Consider the following 19,487-nt stretch of genomic DNA (forward strand, 5'->3'; position numbering starts at 1 on the left):
AAGTCGTCGATGAGATCCTCGGCTTTTCTGGTCTTGACCACGATGTCGTCTACGTAGGCCTCGACGGTCCGCCCAATGTTGTCGTCAAAGACCTGGGTCATGCACCGCTGGTACGTGGCACCTGCGTTTCTGAGACCGAAAGCCATAGTCACGTAGCAGTACATGCCGAATGGTGTGATGAAAGAAGTCACGAGCTGGTCGAACTCTTTCATCTTGATTTGATGGTAACCAGAATACGCATCAAGGAAAGATAGGGTCTCGCACCCTACAGTGGAATCAACGATTTGATCGATTCGGGGTAATAGGAAGGGGACCTTTGGACAGGCTTTGTTCAAACCAGTGTAGTCTACACACATCCTTCATTTCCCATTTTTCTTCTTGATTAACACGGGGTTAGCCAACCACTCTGGGTGGGACACTTCTTTGATGAACCCAGCAGCTAAGAGTTTCTGTACCTCCTCTCCGATGGCCCTGTGCTTTTCCTCGTCGAAGCGGCGCAGGCGTTGCCTCGCCGATCTAGACCCAGCTCGGATATCTAGGGCATGCTCGGTGACCTCCCTCGGTATGCTCGGTATGTCTGAGGGACTCCATATGAATATGTCTGAATTCGCATGGAGGAAGTCGACGAGGACGACTTTCTATTTGATGTCGAGGATGGCGCTGATCCTCAGCACTCGGTCGTTGGCGCTGATCCAAATCGGACGTCCCGTGACGCCCCAGTATCCGGAGGCCGGAGCCCCATCGCCTTATCACTTAGTACCTCCGCACAGCAAACACATCACCACCCACCGTGTTCGTGTTCGCTCCACACGCGCCACCACCAGAGACCTCCCGCCGGTTACACCAATGGAGGCCGTCCTACGGCATCCATCGCTCTCGCGCCTCAAGCCTCCGAACCCGAGCCCTCCCAGAACGCCATCGCCATCGCTTGCTCCCCCATCTCTCCTCCGCCTTCGCGCGCGCCGGCTCATCGCCGCCGCGTTGTTCCAGGACCAGAAGCCGAAGGAGCCAGCAAGCAAGGGAGGCGATGACGAGGAGGCGTACGGCGAGGTGGACCGCATCGTCTCCAGCCGCACCGTCAGCAGCCCGGTGTTCGCAGAGGACGGCTCGGCCACCGCCGCCGTCGCCACGGAGTACCTGGTGGAGTGGAAAGACGGGCACGAGCCGTCGTGGGTGCCCGCGGAGGCCATAGCGGCGGACGTCGTGGCCGAGTACGAGACGCCATGGTGGACGGCGGCCAAGAAGGCGGACACGGAGGCGCTGGCGGAGATGCTCGTGGACGAGACACTGCGGCGGGACCCCGACGCGGAGGACGCGCAGGGGCGCACCGCGGCGCACTTCGCCGCGGGGCTGGGTTCCGAGGAGTGCCTGCGCGCGCTCGCAGCGGCCGGGGCGGACTTAGGCCACCGGGAGCGCGCGGGGGGCGGGCTCACGCCGCTGCACATCGCGGTCGGGTACGGCCGCGCGGGCGCCGTGCGCGCGCTGCTGGAGCTGGGTGCCGACCCGGAGCTCCCCGACGGGCAGGGCCGCACGCCGCTGGAGCTGGTCCAGGAGGTGCTCGCCAGGACGCCCAAGGGCAACCCGGAGGCGTTCCAGCTGCGGCAGGGGCTGGAGGCGGCGCAGAAGGAGCTGGAGAAGGCCGTGTACGAGTGGGCCGAGGTGGAGAAGGTGATCGACGGCCGCGGCGAAGGCAAGTGGCGGGAGTACCTGGTGGAGTGGCGCGACGGCGGCGAGAGGGAGTGGGTGAAGGCGGCGTGGGTGGCGGAGGACCTGGTGAGCGACTTCGAGGCCGGGCTGGAGTACGCTGTGGCCGAGGCCGTGGTCGACAAGAGGCAGGCGGCGACGGCGATGGCGGAAGGGGAGGAGAGATGGGAGTACCTTGTGAAATGGGTGGACATTGTGGAGGCCACGTGGGAGCCCGCCGAGAACGTGGACTCCGAGCTCGTGCAGGAGTTCGAGCAGCGGCAGTCGGGGTCTGCAGGTGGTGACTGATGGCGGCAGCACTGCGCCACCGCCGTCGGAGGCGATTGCTTGAAGTTGATTGCGTTTTATTCCTCCGGGTGTTCCTTCTTCTAATGTTCGATTCAGAGAGTATTCAAAGCAGTGCCTTGGCAGCATTTTAGGATGAAACCTTTTTGTGAGTATCATATTTCGACCGGAATTTCCAGTTTCAGCAGATTTCAGCCACCCCACTTGGAAATTCTATGGAGCCTGTTTGGCAAGGCTACTGGGCTCGCAGTATTCTTGCCTCCAGAAGTTGGAGCGGATGAAGCTACAAATATGTATGATTTTATCGGCTCTCTTTGTTCCTTAATTGCTTTTTTTTTAAAGAGAGAGAAATAACCTCGTGCTACAATGTCACTAAAATACCCCCGCGGTAGATGCGGAAGTCGAAAGAAGTCGTGCCAAAGAGCCCTTAGTTTCCTTGACAAGTCTTTCACAAAGCCAGCAAGTATCATTCTTGCTACGGAATGGCTAGTCCCCGAACGTTTGGACACTAGCCTCCGTCCGGATATCCGCGCCTGCTCCGCCTCGTGCACAAGCTGTTGCGCCTGCTCGTACCTGTTATGTCTGTCCGCTCATCCCGCGCCTACCGGACGTCCGTGACTCCGTGCGCTTGTGGGCCGAGCTCGAACGTATGACCGGAGATGGAGGGAAGGGAAGGGAGGAGAGGAGAGGGCGAGGCGCAAAGTAGGAGGCGAAGCCCTGCGGCAGGCCGCCGTCTGCCAGCCACCGGCGCCATTGCAGCTTATGCAACACTCGATTTACTTTTGAAACATCCAGATGAAACAACCGCAACATACGTGTATAGCTATTTACAACATGTGCAACACCAAGATCTACTTTTGAAACATCCAGATGAAACATTTATAACATGCATCTGAAACACCTAAAATACTTGAAATTGCAACATGCGTATTTTGTCATTGCAACATATGCAACATCCAGATCTACTTTTGCAACATCCAGATGAAATACTTAAACAAAAGTCTGAAAACGCCTGAAACATTTAAAAGCATACGCATGCAACATGCGTATATTGTCATTGCAACATATGCAACATCTCAGATATACTTTTGCAACATCCAGACCACAGCGTCCACGGCCTACCTAGTGGCGAATTGCTATAGCCAGCAAGCTTGGGTCATGAAGATGTTGGCCTAGCGTACACCTCCACTTGAAACACGGTGTCGCCCGCGGTCACGGCCTACCTGGTGGTGAACTGCTATAGCCAGCAAGCTTGGGTCAGGGAGACGTCTTCCTAGCGTACAACTCCACCGCAGGACGTCGGCCCGTCGCTCCTCCTGCGATTATCCTGCGTCTGCTCGCTGCCCAGGCTCGCTCCCGTCGGCACGGCTTCTCCAGCGCCGCCGCTGCTCAGCTACAGTCGTCCAACCCCGTTCGCTCGCTAGAGATAGGGCACGGCGCGGCCAGCGATGGGGTACGGTGCGCTGGGGGAAGTGCACGGCGCGGCGGGGGGCTGGCGCGCGTTGGGGGAAGGGGCCACGGCGGGGGCGGAGTGGGGCGGGGCGTATGCGCGATGACGCTGCGACCCCGACGCGAGTGGGGAGTGGAGAAATTTCCAGAGGTGGAAGAGACGTTGGGCAGGCCTAGGAAGGTACGTGTGTGGACGGGACGGACGACCCATGTGCAAGCATTTCCGTTCTTGCTACGATACAGATAAACATCATCGCAGATCTTGCAGGATCAGTGAGCGACCCTAACACACAACACACGATCGAACTGCAGAGCATCAGCTACGCAAAACAAAGGAAGAAGTCTTCGAACGTGTACAATGGGGTGCTTAGTGAAAAAATAATGTTTTTTTCTTCACCATACCATTAGCACATGACCCTTAGAAGGTGGATAGGATACTTAAGTTAGCACCAATGCTTAATTTGTTAAATGGTGGTGGACCGGAGGTTGAGCCTATCTAGGCACTTGTTTGCTTTGTAGGAATTAACTTCTATACTGATGCTTAGCGATATGATAATATTTTCTCTCCTTAGGGCCCGTTTGTTTCAAGGGGAACTGTGGCCTGGAATCATTCCTACCCGGTTTGCTTGCATAATTTGTATAAGTTTTGATCACCTGGATTGATTCCAGAGGAATACTGAGTAACCGAACAAGGCCTTAAGCATTTGTGTCTAAACACTTTACTTTGTACAATACATGCAATAGCACACGTACACTAGGATGTTTAGAGATGCTTAGTAAGGGGAAAAAAAAACGTTTTCACCATAGCGCCCTGATGCTTAGATGGTGGATAACATGTTTAAGTTAGCACCGATGTTTAATGCATGGGTGCTAATAAGGTGGTTGAACCCATCTAACCACATGTTACATTTATATGATGGGATCGGACGGCAACGACGGTGTGCAGTCCGTAGCTCGCCTGCGCGTCTGCAGTTAAGCATTCTCGTACCTTCAAACGTGCAGTTCAAAGTTTTCCTATCCCACAGCTCTGTTACTGTAGCTGATTGTTCATGAACCACACATACGCCTCACGACACTAACTTAAGAACGTGTTTCCACAGCTCTGCTACTATAGCTGATTGCTCAAATTAGAGTCGCTAATCTTCAGTAGGAACGTGTTTCCTGGCGGGATGTTTACTTAAGAAAATTTTACTTGTTCCAAACGTAAAACTGCATTCATTGTGAAATATTTTATAGCAAACTATTTGGAGACATAAATTCGATCAAACTTAAGAAAATTTTACTTGTTCCAAACGTAGAACTGCATTCTTTTTAGGACCGAGGGAATAGCTGCATTTTTAGGTCCTGTCGCAATGCGATTGGATGGGACCAGGATCATATCTGCTGGAACTCTGAAGACAACATGTTAGGAACTGGAGTAATTAACATAATTCATTTAAAATACCGAGTATTTCGACGTTAAGAGGCTATCACATGTATTCCAAGTGATGTTGTGAGCTAAAACTTCATATAAGCAGGTATAATGATCCACCAAGCTTTTGTATATATCATTAAATAGCAATACATTGTATACAGTCAAATGAACAAATGCGTTTTCGTAGGATTACACATTTACAGTACAAACTAGATCTACAACTGGTTGTACAACACGCTGCCTTGGGGTTTGTTCTCTCTTCTCGTAGAGCAAGTAGAGTTGCTACAAATTACAGTGGTTAGTTGTAAGTAGAGTAAGCAACCTTCGGATGCAACTGTGCCAGTGAAGATTTTGGGGGTACTATTATCTAAAGACTGCATCCAGATTATTGGTTCAGGAACCTCCCAACTTCAGTTCAGAATGCTGAAATATCAATTCTGCGATATTTCCTTGGATTGTTCTGTGCCCTCAGCAACGAAGCCTGATGCTTCTGCCAGAACTTCAAGCTCTTGGTCACCGCTCAGAACCTGAATAGGTACATAATCAATTTGTAAGCAAATCGGAAGAATCAAATGTTAAAGGCAGAATGAATGCGATAGGTGTGTTTCAACTGTACGGCAACCCTGGCAGTGACCGAAGTTTAGCATCATTCAGTTTGCCCCATACAAAAACTAAAGTAGAGGCATTGCAGGCACAAAAACATGTTTCAACATAACAGTATCTACGGAAGGAACACATCATGTCTTCGTGAGAACATCAAAACTGCAGGGAACTACCTTTCCGTTGATGAACCATGTTGGAAAACCTTCAAGACCAGCAGCGGCACATTCTGTAGTCATTTTCTTTCCCTTACCAGCTCCATTTGGGAAACATTCCACGTAGTCCAGAATTTTTGTAGCTTCACGACCAAACATCTGCATGAACATTTGGTTAGATTGAAAAGACTTTTTGGTCACATTTATACTTCCATTTTGGAATTTTGGTCACAGCAGCATCAACAAATAAGTTCATACCGTATTATTATTATATTACTAGCACTATAATAGAGTTCTTCAAGCAAGTTCGGTATCTACAATCCCTTGCAACAGAATAATGTTCTACAGCTGTGAAATCATTTGGTATTCACCTAGGATAAGGTGAAAGTGCGTGTACCTGTTTTTGTTCATTGCAATGAGAACACCAGAATGCTCCATACATCTTAGCACCTATAGAGTGCAAATGTTTAGCCAGTGCAATAGCAAATGGGGATGATTCGGTTGTTATCTCTGTTTCATATGGTTCTAATACGAAATTATCTGTGCTGCATAAAATGAACAGGAGAATCTTAAAGTCATCTCCAATGGTATCAAAGAAAAGGAAACACATAGTAAGTTCACATAGTGTACTAAGACAACAAAATAGAGCAAAGAAACAAAGCAATTTAAGCAGCAGAATATTTGAGACATCAATAAGGAAGCCTCACCCTTTCAATTGAGTAGTAGCAGAATTGTATGAGTTTGTCAAAGCAAGAGCTATAATGACAGCTACAGCTATCTGAATACCAGCAAACTTCTGGATACGTTCAAAACCGAAGTCCTGGAAGTTTAATAGTGATCATGGTTACTTAACTGGACTACATGGTTACAGGTTCAAATGAAGAACGCACAGTTTTATCAGTGACCACATACCTTTACTCTGATGAAGAGTAGAGTGAACGAGAGAAATGCTGACAGCAAACAGTACGAACAAGATACCCCAACAAATTTAGTGCTTAGAATATAAAGAAAATAAGCACTCGCAGTCGCCATAGAAGTAGCAACCAGAAGCAATATTAATCTAATATCATCCGATCCTGGGAGCAAGTCCTTTCCATTTTCTTGCAGAGAAAGTGCAGTAACTAAACCATAAGTCACCAGACCAACTAAGGGAAGAGGTATCCCTGTAAAATTGAAGAGAGACCAATCGTTAAGTACTTAAATGAAAGGGATAACACTGAGCATTTGTGACTACGTATTTTATCAAATTAGACTACTGTAGTTTAGTAAAATCAATCATATAGTTGATCTGCAAAAGGAGTTACCATAATCAACCACTACTTGGAACTACTCCTAGTTCACAAAAAACATTTGGAACTAAAATGCAGATGCAGGAGTACCATAATGAACCACATGGAACTGGTTCACACAAAAAAAAGGAACTAAAATGGAGCTAACTTTGTATACACAGTCCTATATACCGAGGAGCAAAGCACAACGAGATTGTTTATACAAATCGGTCTAAATCTCATGAGCCTAATGCCCCAGTTTAGTGCACATTTACCCATAACCTGTCAGCAACAACACCAAGAGATTACCAAAGACGACGGAGTAGTCGCTGTCGAGGACGTCGCCGCAGCCTGCGCCAGTGATGGGACAGAACGCCTCGGAGCCCGTGAGCTTGAGGTAAGTGAGGTAGCCAGTCTCCAGGAACCCCAGCCCAGCGACACCTGCAGACCAGGTGCTCGTGGAAATGCCCAGCAGAGACGAAGGGGACGATCTTGGGGGTTTCTCCGGCGGCGGGGCGGGAGGGCCAACGGAGGTCTCCTGCTCCTGGGAAGAAGACTCCGCGCAGCACCTGAAGCGCGCGGTTCTCTGCGCGAAGATGGACAACACGAAAATGAATAGCACCACGGAATTGTCGAACCAAACAGGAAGACGAAAGGGGGTGAAGCTAGGAGGGCGGAGGGGAGGGGCCATGGGCCTGTACCTTGATTTGCGAGGAAGCAGAGGACGCAGTGGCGACGGCGAAGCGAGTTGGGGATGGGAAGAAGGAGATGGCGAGGGCTGCAGAGATGGTCGCCATGGGCGGAGGTGAGTGGTGACCGGTGAGAGGCGAGGCGTGCTGACTCCGCGCCGCCACCTCAGAGCAACGCTCCGAGAGCTCTCTAGTCCACATGGATGGGTAATGATGGGCCTGCCTACCTTCCAGTGGGCCTATCGCTTGATCCATAATCAGCCTGGCCCACAAGTACAGTACACAATTCCAAGGCAAGCATGGTTCAATCTCTACCTATATCTCTATTTAGAGAGTTATATACTTGTACCATGGATATTCTTTGTAAATATATATCTCTTGCGTCTCTAATGAACTCTCTAAATTTTGTTTTCTATATACTCTAATAGCTTATCATAAAAGAACTATTATTTCTAGCTTTACCAGCTCCGGCTCAGAAACGAGCTGTACTCCCAGTTGAGAAACCCCTTCAGTCCCAATTTCCCAATCGGGAGCACGAATGCGGGACTAAAGGGCTATGCTAAAGGGGACCTAATGGATAGTACTATAGCAAAAAAACTGAAAGCTATGCTAAAGGGGACCTAATGGATAGATATACATGTTCTCGTAGAGCCCTGTACATGTTTTTTTTTTGAAACAAAGCTGTACAAGTATTTGAGCATTTGTATTTATAGAATTTACTTAGTTATATAATTCCATACATAATTAATTAAGAATTTGGTGGCAAGATGGCCAAGGCCAATAGACCAATCCACGACGGGACTGGGGGACTCTCTGAAGAGCTGAGAGCTGAGAGCGGTGCCTCTCCGTGTGGCCGCTGGCCGCCATGGCGGCCCTTTCGCCGTCCCTGCCGGTCTTCGACGACGCCGCGGTCTCAGACTTCGCCAGGATCTTGCCATGCCTGCTCTCCACCCTCCTGCTGGCTGGCTTAGCTCTTAGCACTGCTCGCCATCTCCACTTGTAAGTCTGCAGTTTGAACTCCCTTCTTCAGTTCGTTCATCAGCCATGGCCCTGTCTGGGCTCTCTTTTGCTACGGGCCTTAAGGTCCAAGATGACATCGGCCGTCTTCTGGTTTTGCCTGTTTCTCACCCTGTTCTTGGTCCTGCTTCCTTTGCGTTGGTTGTTGCTTTTGGGACGTGCAAGTTTCGTTTGGATTCCTCCTCTGTGAGCTCCATCCTCCAGGCCACCATTGGCGGCTCGGCCCCGCATTTTCATGTTTCCCTCCTGCATGATCGCACCTTCAAGTTCTTGGTTTCTTCCAAGAGGGTTGGGCTTTACATCTCTGAATTGCGTTCCTTCTCCTGCCAGCAATACTGCCTCACCTTCCATCTTTGGGGTGGCGGCGGTCCTAACTGGAGAAGGGAGATTGAGCTTTTCCAGGAGGAAGAAGCGCGTACTTGGCAGCCTGCCAACCAGCCCCGCGTTTCTGTGTTCGATCGCTTGGGCAAATCCTTTGCTGATGCAGTTAGAACCCCAGCTCCTCCGCTTTCTGGTGCCAATAGTACCCCTCTTGGAGCCCCTAACCATGGAACACCCGCTCATCCAGCTGGTTCTAATCGTCGTTCTGTCTTTCACCGTCTTCAACCTCCGTCTGGAGCTCGTGTTCATGGCGTCCCGACCGCGCAATCTTCCAGAGATCGCTTTGGGGACAGGTCCCTGCTTCCATTCTGCCAAGGCTGCATGTCTTCGGGCCATCACAGGGCTGACTCTCGTCGGGTCCAGCGATGGTCTAGCTGCATCCAATTTTAGGTTTTGCTCGTCGCCGGCCATGGACGCCGCCGCAATATGTGGTTTGAGGTAAGGCTCGTAAGGTTAATAGCAGTTCAATTGCTCGTAATCCTGAACTCGCCTTGACTCTATTCATCCGGTGCTCGCGCTATTTTGGTCAGAGTGCTCGACGACGGTGGGGTGATGCGTTGATGTCCAACATGGAGCGCTCTTTCACAATCCTTGATTTGCTCAAACACCTTGGAATCAATAGCATAGTCATTATCGGCCACCTTCCATATTTATCATTGATTGAACCAAGATACATCCTCATCTTTCTCTTTCAATAATCATAGCATGTGCCATCAAAGAATGGTGGTTTGCCCCCCACATGGTTGAATACAACTTGAGCCATAATTTGACACCGAGGTTGTTAAGCCTTTAATCAAACGGTGACCATGGCTCTAATACCACTTGAAAGGTTCTAATATGGCTAGAGGGGGGTGAATAACCTATTTAAAAATCTATAAATCAACTAGAGCAATTTGATTAGTATAATAAATAGCGAAATACAAACTTGCTCTAGCTCTACAAGGGTTGCAAGCCACCTATCCAATAATTCTAATTGCTATGATCTCTAGACACACAATTTGCTATGTCACTACTCACTAAGAGCTCTCATACTTGTTACACTAAAGAGCTTCACTAGATGAACTTAAAACAATAAAGCAAGCTCTCAATTCTAATTACACTAAAGAGCTTGCTACAACTAGTTTGCAAGAATATAAATAAGTGAGTAGGGTGATTATACCGTCATGTAGAGGAGTGAACCAATCACAAGATGAATACTAAATCAATCACCGGGAGAATACCAAAGGGCAAGAGGCAACCAATTTTTCTCCCGAGGTTCACGTGTTTGCCGGCACGCTAGTCCCCGTTGTGTCGACCAACACTTGGTGGTTCGGCGGCTAAGAGGTGTTGCACGAACCTCGTCCACATAATTGGACACTGTAAGAACCTACCCACAAGTGAGGTAACTCTAACATGAGCATTCCACTAGAGTTACATTTCGGTGCTCCGTTGGGGAAGGCACAAGACCCCTCACAATCACCACGATCGGAGCCAGAGACAATCACCAACCTCCGCTCAACAATTCTCGCTGCTCCAAACCATCTAGGTGGCGGCAACCACCAAGAGTAACAAGTGAATCCCACAGCGAAACACGAATACCAAGTGCCTCTACATGCAATCACTCAAGCAATGCACTTGGATTCTCTCACAATCTCACAAAGATGATAAATCAATGATGAAAATGAGTGGGAGGACTTTGGCTAAGCTCACAAGGTTGCTATATCAATGCAAATAGCCAAGAGTGTGAGCTTGAGCCGGCCATGAGGCTTAAATATAAGCCCCCACGAAATAGAGCCGTTGGCTCCTCAGTCCACTGAAAAGCAGGGCGACCGGACTTGCCAGTCAGATCAACCAGACACTGGACCCCAGCGTTTGGTTGCGAGATGTGTGCCACGTGTCCCTGCTTCAAACTCTGATCGTCTGATCTCAATGGTCATCAGTACATTTAAGTTAAGACCAGACACGCTGCTTGAAAGTGACCAGACGTAGGACCTCAGCGTCTGGTCGTTTCCAGTAAGCTTCCATTCGCGAAAAATCACGACCGGACGCATCCGGTCATGCCCGACCGGACTCACCCAGCGTCTGGTCATTCGGCGTCTCCTCTGTGCGCTGCCACGTTAGCAGGATCGGATGTACCCCGTCAGCGTCCGGTCACTAAGCGACCCAGCATCCGGTCGAAGACCGAAGCCAGCGTCTTCACGCTTCCACTGACCGGATGCGTCGGTCCTACCAAGACCAGCGTCCGGTCACTTACAGTGACCTCCGTCTTTTCTGTATAGAGCGTCGGTGAAGTTTCTAACCCTTGCTCAAATGTGTCAACCACCAAGTGTATCACCTTGTGCATGTGTGTTAGCATATTTTCACAAATGTTTTCATGGATGTTAGTACTCCACTAGATCCTAAATGCATATGCAATGAATTAGAGCATCTAGTGGCACTTTGATAACCGCATTTGATACGAGTTTCACTCCTCTTAATAGTACGGCTATCTATCTTAAATATGATCATATTCACTAAGTGTCTTGATCACTAAAACAAAATGACTTCTATATTTTATACCTTTGCCTTGAGCATTTTGTTTTTCTCTTTATTCTTTTCTAAGTTCAAGCCTTTGATCATAACCATGCCATCACCATCATCATGTCATAACCTTCATTTGTTTCACCACTTGAAATATGCTACCTATCCTATGATCACTTGATAAACTAGGTTAGCACTTAGGGTTTTATTAATTCACCAAAACTAAACTAGAGCTTTCAGGGGTTTTCAGGGATCTCCCTGTGGTAAAGGTGAAAACATCCGAGGGTTAAGATTACTGACGGTAGAAATAGTGTGCATAGTAGTCATATTAATCTCTGAAAGCTCGGGGGCTTTTCTACAAAACAGCCAACGCGCGCGAGCGCCCCCCGCCTTGGGCCGTACTGGGCCGCCGCGACGCGCGCGCAACCGCGCCCGCGCTGGGCCACTGGGTTGCCAGGCTGAATTGATTACCGCCAATCCTTTTTCCTTTTCTAAGCATTTTTTAATTTAGTTTCTAAGGCAAACTTGTAAATGCAATATAAATTTGTGTAGTTGGCCAAAAATTGTAAAACTAATTTTGTTAGGTTCCTAAAATCATGATCTATCTGCTAGTATATTTTGTTCACGTAGTTTTATAATATTTTTAGGAGTTATCTAATTAATTTAAGGTGCTTAATATTGTAGGAGATAAACTTATAGGAATTGTTGTGATAAATTAGTGATAGTATTGGCTCTGAAACTTTATTAGGTGATCACTGTAATTTTTGTAGCTCCATAATAATTAGTTTGCTAAGGCAGCTAAGTGAGCCCTAGTTCGAAAATATATATTTAATCAATAAAATGCCGAAACACCTTAAAATTTTAGAACTAAAATATTTTTTTGAAGACAAAGCCTTACTTGACGACGTAGATAAGTAGACTAGTACATTAGTCATTAAAGCTAGCTCGTTAGCTTGCGGAGCGTAATCGTATTTTAGAGTTATAGTTGCCGTTGATTATTTACGTCTCTACGTTGTATCCACGTATATCATAATAGGAACAACGATGGATCATGGAGTCGACTGAAGTAGTGGAAAAGATGGTGCCTTGATGATCGTGTCACTATGATAGAATGCTAACTTTTGGTTATATCTTACACAGGCAAACCCCGGTGCATAGCCTATATTATTCTGCACTTTATTTTATGCTTGTGCATTAAGTTTTAAGGAGTTGAATGAAACCACTTGCATATATAAATCCTTATCCTATGAGTCCTACTGGTATGTTAGGATCGTATAGATTGCTATACTATAGGATTCGGTAGAAGTCGAGTGATTACCTATCACTCGCGAGAGATAGAAAAGATATTATTGTTGTTATTATATTACTATCACATGAAATATATATGGAGAATAATTGGAGACCGGACGGAATGGTACTTTGGATCTGGACTTGGTTAGGCATTCGAGCGAGGCTCGGATTGCACTTGTTCCGCCTATGTCGATTGAGGACCGTCCGTTGTTGTGGATGGTAGTCAGGTCACAGACTTATTATCCTGAACACATACTTGCTTATGGGGGCGGGAAGGCTCGTTACGCTTTTGTCGTGGGTTCCGATTATTTTTGGACCGACTGATTGGAGGCGGGGAAAAGTGGAGGTCTAAGCACCATATTGAGATCGGGTCTCAAGTGTGGGGCCTTGGAGCCCAAGTTTAGACGGGGACCTGGATCCCTTGACAGGAGTGGAATGTGTTGATCTTGTTTGTGCCTAGGGTACAAACGGGGGCGTATGTTTCGGGATACCTAGCTGGGATACATTGATTCGCGAATCATTGTTTCTGTGAGACGGTACGACTTGGCTATGGTCTAGCACCATAGTAAAAACTGAAACTTGAAAGGTGCTAAAATAGTTCTGATTGTTTACTACATGCTTGAAAGTAGCATATGTGCTTACATAGAATGGATAGTTAATGAACTAAGGCTGACTGCTAATAAAATTTAATATAAGGACACATGTTTAGTAATGCTTCCACAGATGCAATAACCCACAAGCTAAATAAGCCTTGTATATCCTTGCAGTCTTTTATTTTTCGCCTATCGGGTAAGTCTTACTAAGTACAATCGAGTATTCAGGGTTTTATTCCCCCTGTTGCAGGTGATCGAAGGATACTTAGAGCTGACTCTTGTATGTGGAAACCTCCTGGTGGACTCAGAGAGGATTCCTTTCACGCTACGACCGTAGTGTTTATTTATAACCCTCCCTAAAGGTTTTTATAAGAAAAGATGTAAAATCTGCTAGCATCTCTTGTATATAAATGTCCACTATGTTAATGCTCCATCATATTATTAAATTAATCTTTGCTTTCTCTGTAACTCCGATAACATTGTTATGTTCCGCCGTTATAAATCAATTGAGGTAATATTCTACTACTGTAATAAAGTGATGTAAGAAATGACTTAAGAATGCTGTAAGCTTTATTCTCTCATTTATGATCCTACTGGAAAAATATGGATTTTTGAGTTCTCCCTTGGAGTGTGCTCGATGGAACTGCGTAGTTTAGTGTCATCTCTTGAGTACTTAGTGTCTAATGGAAGACAAATACTCCTAGGAGGCATTAGATTAAACGGTTCTGCCACATGATATCAGAAAGCAGAATGAAGCCCTCTTACTCAAAAAACTCCATAAATTCTTCAATAAGCTGGACATACCTTGGGTGAATCTAGTCTGGGAGAAACACTACTAACATAGTAAGCTCCCAAGTCATATAAAAAAAGGTTCCTTCTGGTGGAGAGACAACTTAAAGCTCTTAGGCAAATTCAAAGACTTCACTTTTATCACTGTTGGGGATGGACAATCTTGCCTCTTTTGGTCTGACAACTGGAGACAAATGACTCTTGCATCTTCTGCCCCTGAGTTTCTTTCCTTTGCCAAGAACAGAATGATCTCTGTCCTGGCTGTGCTCAACATGGAAACTTTTTCAGATCTTGTCCATTTGCCAGTTTCACAGGTAGCACTAACACAGATGCAGACCCCTGAAGCTGATATAGCCCAACTAGCACTATCAACAGAAAGGGATAAATGGATTACTCAGGGAACTCCAATACATTCTCTTCCTCAAGAATCTACAAAAAAACTGATGAACACCCTGTGGTACATCCTGTGTTCAAATGGATCTGGACTAATCCTTGTCAGCCTAAACATAAGGTTTTCTTCTGGCTTTTACTCAAGGACAGACTCAGCACCAGAAACATTCTAAGAAAACATATGGTCATTGATAGCTATAATTGTGTTCTCTGCAGCCTTTCCATTGAGGAGGTCTCTGACCATCTATTTCTGAACTGCCAATTTGCTAAACAGTGTTGGAATACCCTGGGGATTAATATCGCAAATAACAGTACTTTTCCAGAAATTGTTTCAAGTTTCAGGAACAAGTTACAGTCCAAATTCTTCATGGTGGCTACAGTACTAATGTGCTGGTCAATTTGGTCAGCTAGAAATGACCTCATTTTCAGTGGAATTCAGCCTAGTATTCAGAACTGCAGAAGGAAATTTTTGGAAGAAACCAGACTGGTTCAGCAGAGTCAAGCAAAGCCTCCAAACGAACTTTGAATCATGGATCCTCAGCCTAAATTCCGATGTTTAAGCAGCTTTCTTTTCAATTTTTTTTGTTTCTTTCTTCGTTCCCTAGAGCTTTTTGCTTTGTTTTGTAATTTTGGCACCTTTTTTATTCGTAATAAAATCTCTGTAGGGGCTAAGGCCCCTCCAGTTTCCTCAAAAAATTAATTAAGAATTTTCAAGTTTTATTTTATATAAAGTTGTTAAATGAAATAGATTTTGCTATAGTTTGCTGTAGCTTTTATAGTTCATGAAAAAAAATCGCTGTTAAATGTCTTAGCCCGTTATTTAAACCTTGCAAGGCAGGCTTCAAATTCAGAAGGGCGTACCAGTGCAGAGAGCTACCGTTCTGTGCGGGGTGTGGGGAAGGGTGTCAGTGGCAAGCCTTACCCTCGCCTGTGCAATGCAAGGAGACCGCGACTCGAACCCGGGACCTTCCGGTCACAGGCGGTAAGACTCTACCGCTTACACATGGCCCGTCCTTCAAATTCAGAAAGTCTAAAAAAATCCAGAGAACCGTACATCCCCCTCGAAATGAAATTAAGGGGGGAAATCACAATACGAAGTAATGAATATCTGGATTACTTGATATATTTGATACAACTACAACCACAAATTGCCATGTCTTATTGTGTATATTTGCCATGTCTTATTGTGTATATACAGCCCAGGATGTCAGGAAACTGGACACGAATTGATCAATAGGTGACCAAGAATATATTCAGGCAAAATGATGGTACAACAAGCCTTAGATGGCAAACAATGAATGGCAATACCATCCAGCTGCCGGTTCAGAAATGAAGTTTGATTGGTGAACAAACTGGACACGAATTGATCAATAGGTGACCAAGAATATATTCAGGCAAAATTATGGTACAACAAGCCTTAGATGGCAAACAATGAATTGCAATACCATCCAGCTGCCGGTTCAGAAATGAAGTTTGATTGGCGAACGGTTCGCACTTCAAACTGCTAACTTTTTTGTTTGGGCGTCCATGTACAACCACGTTATATCCTGCAGTTTGCCACTGTAGGATGATGCATAAAGACACGAAATATCATTTTCTATGTGCACAAGGAATAATTTCGTCTGAAAACTGAATAGAGCAGCTGTGACAGAGACACGGGAAATAGGAACTCACTGCAGTACACGAATTGGTTAAAATCCAAAGTCACTCTTCCTTCCTTGCTTGTATCGAATGAATTGAACAGGTTACTACATAAATGAAGTAGTAGATTATAACCACAAAACTTTACCACAGAACACATGGAAAATACTGCTTTAAGAATGCAGATCATGGACAAAAAAAAGATCCAACCTAGGAGGAACTAGGTGGTTTTTCATTAAGAAGAGAAATAGGCACTCAAATTCAGTCCAAGAGAGGAGTTGAACCTTGGTGGTTGGGTGCATGACCACACCTCTCACCCAACCAGTTGAGCTAGGCTCACTTCCTAGAAAGCAGATCATGGACAGAATCCAAGAAAATCCTCATCACATAGCGATTAACATAAATCGTGAAATGCTAACAACTTACAGGTAAAAAACTTGTAAAAAAGTTAAAACTACAGATACTCACCCTGTTCGCTTATGCTGAAATTTGGGTTATGCTGATGCTTATGCTGAAATGTTGTGAGAGGAAAACATTGTTACATGGCTGAAAAGTAGCTCGAGCGAACAAGGCGTATAAATTGCACGGGTAGAACTATACTTTTCCACAAACAAGATAACTAGAAAGCACAAGGATTCTAGGTGTCAGGGAGAACATACCGAGCTGACTGCACAAAAATGCAGAGTGATATAAACTCATCCAATTGAATCATCCCCTTCTTGCTCTTGTCGAAGCTCTGAGAACACCCAAGTATGGTATTGAATAAATAATGGTGCTCGAAATCAGTCATACAAAAAAATTCGAAGAAAAAAAAATGTGTCCTCGCTACTAGGTTTAAGCTGTGTACAAACCACAAAGAAAGAACAGCGTGCTAGAGTACTACTAGTACTAGTATTCTTCTTCTGGAAGAAAGTGAATAAGATGGTAAACTACCTTGATTGACATACACCCTTGGCTTAGTCGACTAAATTGTATGATCTATTTCAACCTCCCATAGAATGTTGATGGTACAACAACTCAACTAGGAGGTTGCAGCCAAAGCAACACTGGTTTAACCCAAATGCTCCAGATTGTAAGAAAAGTCAGCTTAGGACAAATAACTTCTTTGAGTTTAAACAGGCTTAGGATGAACTCCCTTAAGCAATACAGGATTAAACATGGGCCAATTTACAGTAGAAGGTAGCTGAATCCTTTTCCTTACCTCACAAACTGTGTAGAAGGCTGGTGAATCCAACGAGAAACCAAGTTTGATTAATGCCTGTCATAAACATGGAGGTAAGAGAAGGGGTGTAGCAACCACAAGGATCTAAGGCTCCATTTGGATCAGCTAAACTTTTTTTATAAGCTGCAATAGCTAGAGAGAGTCAGCTAGCTTATTACTATAAGCTAGGTGGTTGAATATAGTTCAAAATGGGCTATAAACCAGGCTATAAGCTAGGCTGTTTGAATCAGCTAGAGTTTTTTTTAGCAGCTAGCAACTTATTTTAGCTGCAGAAAGGACCTAAAACAGCTGAAGATACACAGGCCACCTAACTGGAGAAACTAACATATTACCTCGTACACCTCCTCAAGACTTTAAGAAGAAAACCAAGAATATTAATAAGATAAATTTGTGCACAAGACTTTAAGCAAATCCACGACCCCTGAAGTTAACAAGAAAACCAAGAATATTAATAAGATAAATTTGTGCACAGACACAGCATATTTAAAATATATATATATGAAACTTATGATGTGAGACCTTAAGAAGCTCCTAGCTACAATCTATCACATACAGAAACAACATCTGTGGGTCCTTAAGAAGCTTGGTACGACGACATTAAAACTCATGAAAATGCAGATCATGACCAAATAAACTTCAGGAGGTACTGAAACAATTTCCATTCTTGATGCTAGAGATGACAGCTATTTTTTTAGGATGCCCTACTGTATGTTATATATTATAAAAAAATGAAATAAAAAGTGGGGCACAAAGAAAAGACAGTTCATGAAACAAAGAAAGCAAGTGAAATACAGTACCTTTCCAGGGTGGAGAACACACTTTGCACCTGCAAATTGGAAACAATAGGGAAAATAACAAAGATTGTGATGAGTTGCACACAAGAAACTTGCAGTTAGGGATGCAGCACAACGAGTCTATTTCTATTACTCTCAAATATACCATTCTCACGGGATTGCCATGACTTTGGTGCATTATCATAACAGAATTTTCTTTGTATAACTTAAGCATAAATAATATTCTCACGGGATTCGTATGACATGAGACAAATCAGGCACTGTTGAATCTTGATTATGAAACGGAAAATTTGCTGCATTACCTTCAATCATTCAACAAGACAACAACGTTGCAAAAGATCCTTGCCTGAGTGAGTAAATCCTAATTCCTAAATCCGCAACACATCCAGAGTAGAGAACCACATACCTTCTGAAGGAATTTGTTAAGAGCCAGAAACTCTGCGAAGGAAAAAGCGATAAGAGCCTAGGATAACTCATAACTGGATAAGTCACAATGTTAAGACTAGAGCTCCATCAGCTCTCTTCATTTACTTAGGAAAAATGGTGCGCTAACCTTCAAAGCTCATGGTGCCATTCCGATCGAAGTCATACATCCTGCACAAAAAGCCGTCCCAACTCCACTAGGTCAAGAACCAAACCCGAAAGACCAGAGGCAACAAAGCAGAAGCCAGGGCGGGGGAACTGGGGAAGAGGACCTAATCATCTGCTGCACGACGGAGATGGGGAAGTTGAGGTTGCCGACAGCGAGCGCGCCCTGGTGGGAAGCCAGCCGGTTGGAGCGCGTAAGCGGTCAGCACCTCTAGCTGTAAAACGAATCGGGCGAAGGCTATGGCGAAGAGGGAAGCGAACCTGGAGTTGGGCAGCGGCGATGTTGCCGGTGCGGCCGGCGTGGACGTGGTCGAACCACTCCCGGAGAACCACCGCGTTCTCCATCTCTTGCCTCCGGCGTGGGGGAACCCGCGACCGCGAGGACGACGACGACCGGGGCTACGCGCCTATGCTAAAGCTGGGCGACGGGGATATTGCACGTGGGCGCTAGCAGAGGAAGTAGAGGGCGGGCAGAAGAGTAGAAATGAAGCGACGCCTAGCCCCGCCCCTTCAGGGCAAGAGCATCTCCGATAGTTGCTAAATCCCTTTCTAATCCTTAATTTTTAAGTAAGATAAAAAAGAATTTCTCAACAACAATTTCTAATACATCCTCCTAATCTTTTAGAACTTAAAAAAAGTCATCCTGTTTCGCATAAAGTTACGCGCTTTCGAGTTGTACATATCTCTCTTCTCTCTCTCGCGCGTGTTTGTCAGACAAT

The 19,487-nt window shown here is 45.7% G+C and overlaps 3 protein-coding genes across 6 annotated transcripts; 1 reads left to right on the forward strand and 2 right to left on the reverse strand.

Annotated features, from left to right (window-relative positions):
- The first annotated feature begins 675 nt into the window (after positions 1-675).
- LOC136540698 (probable signal recognition particle 43 kDa protein, chloroplastic) lies at positions 676-2,173 on the forward strand. The gene has a single exon (XM_066532711.1). The coding sequence runs from the start codon at positions 847-849 to the stop codon at positions 1,990-1,992; it is 1,146 nt and encodes a 381-aa protein (XP_066388808.1). The 5' UTR covers positions 676-846; the 3' UTR covers positions 1,993-2,173.
- Positions 2,174-4,948: 2,775 nt separating this feature from the next.
- On the reverse strand, positions 4,949-7,889 carry LOC136540699 (thiol-disulfide oxidoreductase LTO1-like). Its single transcript, XM_066532713.1, has 7 exons — positions 7,577-7,889; positions 7,185-7,461; positions 6,520-6,770; positions 6,315-6,427; positions 6,005-6,152; positions 5,629-5,766; positions 4,949-5,379 (listed from the first exon to the last, which is right to left on the reverse strand). The coding sequence occupies exons 1-7, from the start codon at positions 7,817-7,819 to the stop codon at positions 5,284-5,286; spliced, it is 1,266 nt and encodes a 421-aa protein (XP_066388810.1). The 5' UTR covers positions 7,820-7,889; the 3' UTR covers positions 4,949-5,283.
- A 7,850-nt stretch (positions 7,890-15,739) lies between these two features.
- On the reverse strand, positions 15,740-19,258 carry LOC136540700 (uncharacterized). Of its 4 annotated transcripts, XM_066532716.1 has the most exons (12): positions 19,030-19,257; positions 18,876-18,934; positions 18,734-18,774; positions 18,587-18,618; positions 18,184-18,212; positions 17,719-17,807; positions 17,366-17,422; positions 16,824-16,900; positions 16,633-16,675; positions 16,449-16,507; positions 16,198-16,271; positions 15,740-16,083 (listed from the first exon to the last, which is right to left on the reverse strand). In XM_066532716.1, exons 1-6 carry the CDS (start codon positions 19,111-19,113, stop codon positions 17,789-17,791), a joined length of 264 nt encoding a protein of 87 aa, XP_066388813.1. In that variant the 5' UTR covers positions 19,114-19,257; the 3' UTR covers positions 15,740-16,083; positions 16,198-16,271; positions 16,449-16,507; positions 16,633-16,675; positions 16,824-16,900; positions 17,366-17,422; positions 17,719-17,788. The 4 variants fall into 4 exon arrangements, with proteins under 4 accessions (XP_066388813.1, XP_066388812.1, XP_066388814.1 ...); XM_066532715.1 differs by having other exon boundaries at positions 17,366-17,807; positions 19,030-19,258; XM_066532717.1 differs by lacking the exon at positions 17,719-17,807.
- Between the last annotated feature and the right edge of the window lie 229 nt (positions 19,259-19,487).

Source organism: Miscanthus floridulus, chromosome 2 (assembly GCF_019320115.1).
Source record: "Miscanthus floridulus cultivar M001 chromosome 2, ASM1932011v1, whole genome shotgun sequence".
Taxonomy (NCBI): domain Eukaryota; kingdom Viridiplantae; phylum Streptophyta; class Magnoliopsida; order Poales; family Poaceae; genus Miscanthus; species Miscanthus floridulus.

Coding starts and splice junctions, on each gene's coding strand:
- LOC136540699 (XM_066532713.1), bottom strand. CDS start 7,819: ATGGATCAAGCGATAGGCCCACTGGAAGGTAGGCAGGCCCATCATTAC. Junction 6,153..6,314: donor GCTACTACTCAATTGAAAGG/GTGAGGCTTCCT, acceptor CATTTTATGCAG/CACAGATAATTTCGTATTAG. Junction 5,767..6,004: donor ATTGCAATGAACAAAAACAG/GTACACGCACTT, acceptor ATGTTCATGCAG/ATGTTTGGTCGTGAAGCTAC.
- LOC136540700 (XM_066532714.1), bottom strand. CDS start 19,113: ATGGAGAACGCGGTGGTTCTCCGGGAGTGGTTCGACCACGTCCACGCC. Junction 18,935..19,029: donor TCGCCGCTGCCCAACTCCAG/GTTCGCTTCCCT, acceptor GCTTCCCACCAG/GGCGCGCTCGCTGTCGGCAA. Junction 18,619..18,733: donor TGGCACCATGAGCTTTGAAG/GTTAGCGCACCA, acceptor TTTCCTTCGCAG/AGTTTCTGGCTCTTAACAAA.
- LOC136540698 (XM_066532711.1), top strand. CDS start 847: ATGGAGGCCGTCCTACGGCATCCATCGCTCTCGCGCCTCAAGCCTCCG.